This window comes from Typha latifolia, chromosome 4 (assembly GCF_019914945.1).
Source record: "Typha latifolia isolate L0001 chromosome 4, TyphaL0001v2, whole genome shotgun sequence".
NCBI classification, from domain to species: domain Eukaryota; kingdom Viridiplantae; phylum Streptophyta; class Magnoliopsida; order Poales; family Typhaceae; genus Typha; species Typha latifolia.
Window position 1 is genome coordinate 17,347,775 of NC_133089.1, and position 5,045 is coordinate 17,352,819.

The 5,045-nt window shown below is 41.4% G+C and overlaps 3 protein-coding genes across 3 annotated transcripts; all 3 read left to right on the plus strand.

The window, feature by feature from the left end:
- Positions 1 to 64: 64 nt before the first annotated feature.
- Positions 65 to 1,186, plus strand: LOC140785963 (glutathione S-transferase U17-like). Its single transcript, XM_073134113.1, has 2 exons — positions 65 to 586; positions 691 to 1,186. The coding sequence occupies exons 1-2, from the start codon at positions 266 to 268 to the stop codon at positions 1,072 to 1,074; spliced, it is 705 nt and encodes a 234-aa protein (XP_072990214.1). The 5' UTR covers positions 65 to 265; the 3' UTR covers positions 1,075 to 1,186.
- A 6-nt stretch (positions 1,187 to 1,192) lies between these two features.
- Positions 1,193 to 2,868, plus strand: LOC140785962 (glutathione S-transferase U17-like). The gene is made up of 2 exons (XM_073134112.1): positions 1,193 to 2,230; positions 2,323 to 2,868. Exons 1-2 carry the CDS (start codon positions 1,910 to 1,912, stop codon positions 2,704 to 2,706), a joined length of 705 nt encoding a protein of 234 aa, XP_072990213.1. The 5' UTR covers positions 1,193 to 1,909; the 3' UTR covers positions 2,707 to 2,868.
- A 1,010-nt stretch (positions 2,869 to 3,878) lies between these two features.
- Positions 3,879 to 4,929, plus strand: LOC140786179 (glutathione S-transferase U18-like). Its single transcript, XM_073134425.1, has 2 exons — positions 3,879 to 4,333; positions 4,417 to 4,929. Exons 1-2 carry the CDS (start codon positions 4,013 to 4,015, stop codon positions 4,792 to 4,794), a joined length of 699 nt encoding a protein of 232 aa, XP_072990526.1. The 5' UTR covers positions 3,879 to 4,012; the 3' UTR covers positions 4,795 to 4,929.
- Positions 4,930 to 5,045: the final 116 nt, after the last annotated feature.

Here is a 5,045-nt window from a genome sequence, read left to right on the forward strand (position 1 = left end):
GTTCTTAATTAATTGGATCTTCCATGTGCGGCAGCAATTACACTACATCAAGACTTTCAATAGTAACTAAGTCATAACTCTAAGCATGGTCCCTCTTTGGGATACATGTGGCTCTGCCAGGCGCCAGCCACAGTTGATATTATATTCTCTCATTTGTGATCAGTCGTCTCAAATAATATCTAAACCTTCTCCTCCTCCTCTTACACTATCTACATAAACAAGCATTTCCAATCCCCCACCTAAGCAACGTACGCCAAGATAAGCCATGGAAGGAGAAGATGTGAAGCTACTGGGGTTATGGGCAAGCCCATTTGCTATGAGGGTGAGAATAGCACTAAACTTGAAGGGAGTCAAGTACACCTACTCGGAGGAGAATCTTAAAGCAAAGAGCGAGCTACTCCTCAAGTCCAATCCGGTATACAAGACGGTACCGGTACTTATCCACGAGGATAAGCCCCTATGCGAGTCTTTGGTCATTATGCAGTATATCGATGAGGTTTGGGCCGCTTCTGGCCCCGCTATTCTGCCCACTAATCCGTACGACCGCGCTATCCACCGGTTCTGGGCCGTATACCTCGACGATAAGGTATTTATCCAGCATAGATGTCTTCTTATATACGAGCTTTTGTTCGAATAATTAATATTAATATCTCATCCATTTTTGCGAACCAAAAAAAAAAATGGTACTAGTGGCTCTCTGCGGCGAGGGAAATCATTACGTTGAAGGCGAAAACGGAGGAAGCGACAGCAGCAGCCATTGTCCGGATGCAGACGGGCCTGGAACTATTAGAAGAGGTCTTTGACAAGTGCAGCAAAGGGAAGAGTTTCTTTGGTGGCGATTCGATAGAATACCTTGACATAGCACTAGGAAGTTCCTTGAGCTGGATCAAAGTGATGGAACTGTTGACTGGAGCAAAGATTATGGATGAGAATAAGACTCCTCTCCTTGTGAGATGGGGGGAGAAGTTTTGTGCTCACGATGCTGTCAAAGGAGTGATGACAGATGTGGAGAAGCTACTGGAGTATGCCAAGGGACTGCAGGCTTTCTACAGGAATGCTCTTCCAGCTCAGTGAAGTGGTTTCATTGAGGAGTTAGAGAGAATAAATTAAGATTGTATGACATCTGCTTCTTGTTATGTATGTTCTCCTTAGTATGATCACATCAATTTGATGGTTTAGAGAATAACTTTTTCTTTTTTTCTTGAAGTGTGGAGTTGTTAAACTTTTCTTTACCACTCTGTTAGTTCCTGAGGTAGGGATCCAGTCAGAGAGAAGGGAAGAGGACGACTTATTGTTTTAGAATTTAGAGTCACTTAAGAGTCGCAGAAGGAGATGGCGCGAAAGTTGCTGGGAGAGAGGGCGGAGGGCTTCGACTTTCCAGAGGGGAAGAAAGAGGCGCGAAGTTGGGTTTTAATATCGGATCCATGTACTGGTTCGCATTTGCCAATCCTCCGAAGCCCGTCCAGACCCGCCAGGCCGTATTTCTTGGAAGCTTCCTTTTACTTCGGGTTTTCCTTCAACAATTTGAGTCAACCAAAGTTGCTGTGCAGTGCTTGCTTTGAAACTTTAAACCATTTTGTCGGATTGAATCAGAAAAAAATCCATTTTCTTGGCGTGGAAGTACGAAGCCTTAACCCTTCTTCTCGGTTCTTCGTGTCTGAGCAGTTGACATGTTTGGTATCGGATAAAAAGGGCCGTGTGATATCATGGTATACGTATGTGATGCAGTGTTTAATTGCACTGTGTTTTCTTTTTTCTTTTTACTTTTCCCTGAGTACGAGTTCTACACGTAACTCTGACTTCTTTTCTCATCAAGTAACATCTAAACCTTCCTCCTCCTCTCCTATATATACATAAAAACCTCCAATCCCCCACCTCTAAACCAAGATAAGCAACGCTAAAATAAGCCATGGGAGGAGAAGATGTGAAGCTACTGGGGTTATGGGCAAGCCCATTTCCGATGAGAGTGAGCATAGCACTAAACTTGAAGGGAATCAAGTATACCTCTTCGGAGGAGAGTCTTGAAGCTAAGAGCGAGTTACTCCTCAAGTCTAATCCGGTGTACAAAAAGGTACCTGTACTTATCCACAAGGATAAGACCTTATGCGAGTCCTTGATAATCGTGCAATATATCGACGACGTCTGGGCTGCTTCCGGCCAATCTATTCTGCCGGCCGATCCGTATGACCGCGCTATCCACCGGTTCTGGGCCAAATATTTCGACGAACAGGTATTTATTTAGCAGACATACCTTCTTATATACGAGCAATATCTCATTAATTTGTGCAAAATAAAAAATAAAAATAAAAATTGTGCTACCAGATTATCGCTACGACGGGAGCAATCATTCGAATGCGGGTAAAGACGGAGGAAGAGATAGCAGCAGCGATAGCCCAGGTGAAGACGGTCCTGGAGCAATTGGAAGAGGTGTTTGAGAAGTGCAGTAAAGGGAAGAGTTTCTTTGGTGGCGATTCGATACAATACCTTGACATAGCACTAGGGAGTTTCTGGAGCTGGATCAAAGTGGTTGAACTGTTGAATGGGGCGAAGATACTGGAAGAGAAGAAGATTCCACTCCTTGTGAGATGGGGAGAGAAGTTTTGTGCTCATGATGCTGTTAAAGATTCGATGCAAGATGTGGAGAAACTACTGGAGTATGCCAAGCGACGGCAGGCTTTCTTCGAGAATGCTCCTCCAGCTCAGTGAATTGATTTTATCGAGGAGATAGAGAGAATAAATTAAGATTGTATGAGTTCGGCTTGTTGCGATGTACGTCCTTTGAAATAAGTTTTTCTCCCTAGATCTATATAATTAAGGGAGAAAATTATCGTTATATATATATAATTACCAGATTTAATTTACTTAAAATTTACAGATCTCAAATAGAACTGAAAAATTGGCATATCTTTCTCAAAGTGAGTCAAAATAGTTTCTTATTTGGATTTGGATCTGCAAGTGATTGTGAGGTTAGAAAGGAGAGCATTATAAGTACTAAGAACTGAAGACATATCGCAAGGTTCGGCTACACATTCAGGGCCATATCTTTTACATCGACTTCTACCCGCGATCTTTTAAAGAAGCTGATTTGGTGTTGGGCGTGTAATGGTTTCGGTGCAACCATGATATTATCTCCTTTTTCTTCTTTCCTCTCAATCTAGAGATCATCATTTCGTCAACAAATTGTGCTCAACGGCGAAACTCCTCTTTCCTCAGTTCGAGAGTGGCTTCCCTCCATAGTCTTTAGTCGACTAGTGGAATAATCATGGGGGTTTCGGGGGTAGAAGACCGGAGAACTTCTGGTCCTCAATTTGACCCTTCTCGGATCACCCATGATAAATCTGTCGTTTTGTTGTGTTATCATTTAACTCAAGGCTTAAATAGTTTGAACAAGGATGGTGGAGAAGATTTGTCCCAATGCTTCAATGGACCTTGATAATGAAAAAACATATCATGCATTAATTGAATGATGCTTTCCCTTAATTCATTACTTCATTAGATAGTTAACCCTGTTAATTTGATTGCCATAAGGAGTGAGATATTGGCTAAACGACGACTTGTAGCAATCTGATTGGCTCGCGCAAACACAAGCATGATGTTAATCAAATCCAAAATTTGAATAACAATAACTTTATAATGAAACACAACGATTTGAGTCAACCAAAGTTGCTTGTGCTTGCTTTGAAATTTTAAACCATTTTCTTGGATTGTATATAAAAAAAAACCATTTTCTTGGCGTGGAAGTACGAACACTTGTCCCTTGTTCTTGGTTCTTCGTGTCTGAGCAGTCGACATTTTTGACTATGTGATGTCACGGTATACGTATGTGATGCATTATTTAATTGCACTGTGTTTTTTTTCAAACTTTTCCCTGAGTACGAGTTGAGTTCTACACGTAACTCTGACTTCTTTTCTCATCAAATAACATCTAAACCTATCTCCTCCTCTCCTATATATACATAAAAACCTCCAATCCCCCACCTCTAAACCAAGATAAGCAACGCCAAAATAAGCCATGGGAGGAGAAGATGTGAAGCTACTGGGTTTATGGGCAAGCCCGTTTTCGATGAGGGTGAGCATAGCACTAAACTTGAAGGGAATCAAGTATACCTCTTCGGAGGAGAGTCTTGAAGCTAAGAGTGAGTTACTCCTCAAGTCTAATCCGGTGTACAAGAAGATACCTGTACTTATCCACAAGGATAGACCCTTATGCGAGTCCTTGATAATCGTGCAATATATCGACGACGTCTGGGCTGCTTCCGGCCAATCTATTCTGCCGGCCGATCCGTATGACCGCGCTATCCACCGGTTCTGGGCCAAATATGCAGACGAACAGGTATTTATCCAGCATACATACCTTCGCAATATCTCATTAATTTTTGCAAAAAAATAAAATAACAATAATAATTGTTCTACTAGATTTTCGCTTCGTTGGGAGTTATATTGTGTGCGAAGACGGAGGAAGAGATAGCAGCAGCCATATCCCAGATGAAGACGGTCCTGGAGCAATTGGAAGAGGCGTTTGAGAAGTGCAGTAAAGGGAAGAGTTTTTTTGGTGGCGATTCGATACAATACCTTGACATAGCACTAGGGAGTTTCTGGAGCTGGATCAAAGTGATTGAACTGTTGACTGGGTCAAAGATACTGGAAAAGAAGAAGATTCCACTCCTTGTGAGATGGGGAGATAAGTATTGTGCTCATGATGCTGTTAAAGATTCGATGCAAGATGTGGAGAAATTGCTGGAGTATGCCAAGCGACTTCAGGCTTTCGTCAAGAATGCTCCTCCAGCTCAGTGAATTGATTTTATCGAGGAGATAGAGAGAATAAATAAATTAAGATTGTATGAGTTCGGCTTGTTGCGATGTACGCCCATTGAAACAAGTTTTTCTCCCTAGATCTATTTAAATAAGAGATAAAATTATCATTATATATATATATATGTATAATATTATATTAACTACCGGATTTAATTTACTTAAAATTTACACATCTCATAGAGAACTGAAAAATTGGCATATCAAATGGAAAGTTTGTGGCCTTTGTTTAT

What these genes read in the sequence shown, in the direction of transcription:
- LOC140786179 (XM_073134425.1), top strand. Translation starts at nt 4,013, where the DNA reads ATGGGAGGAGAAGATGTGAAGCTACTGGGTTTATGGGCAAGCCCGTTT. An exon ending in CCAAATATGCAGACGAACAG is followed by an intron (nt 4,334 to 4,416) that starts GTATTTATCCAG and finishes TTGTTCTACTAG; the next exon opens with ATTTTCGCTTCGTTGGGAGT.
- LOC140785963 (XM_073134113.1), top strand. Translation starts at nt 266, where the DNA reads ATGGAAGGAGAAGATGTGAAGCTACTGGGGTTATGGGCAAGCCCATTT. An exon ending in CCGTATACCTCGACGATAAG is followed by an intron (nt 587 to 690) that starts GTATTTATCCAG and finishes AAATGGTACTAG; the next exon opens with TGGCTCTCTGCGGCGAGGGA.
- LOC140785962 (XM_073134112.1), top strand. Translation starts at nt 1,910, where the DNA reads ATGGGAGGAGAAGATGTGAAGCTACTGGGGTTATGGGCAAGCCCATTT. An exon ending in CCAAATATTTCGACGAACAG is followed by an intron (nt 2,231 to 2,322) that starts GTATTTATTTAG and finishes TTGTGCTACCAG; the next exon opens with ATTATCGCTACGACGGGAGC.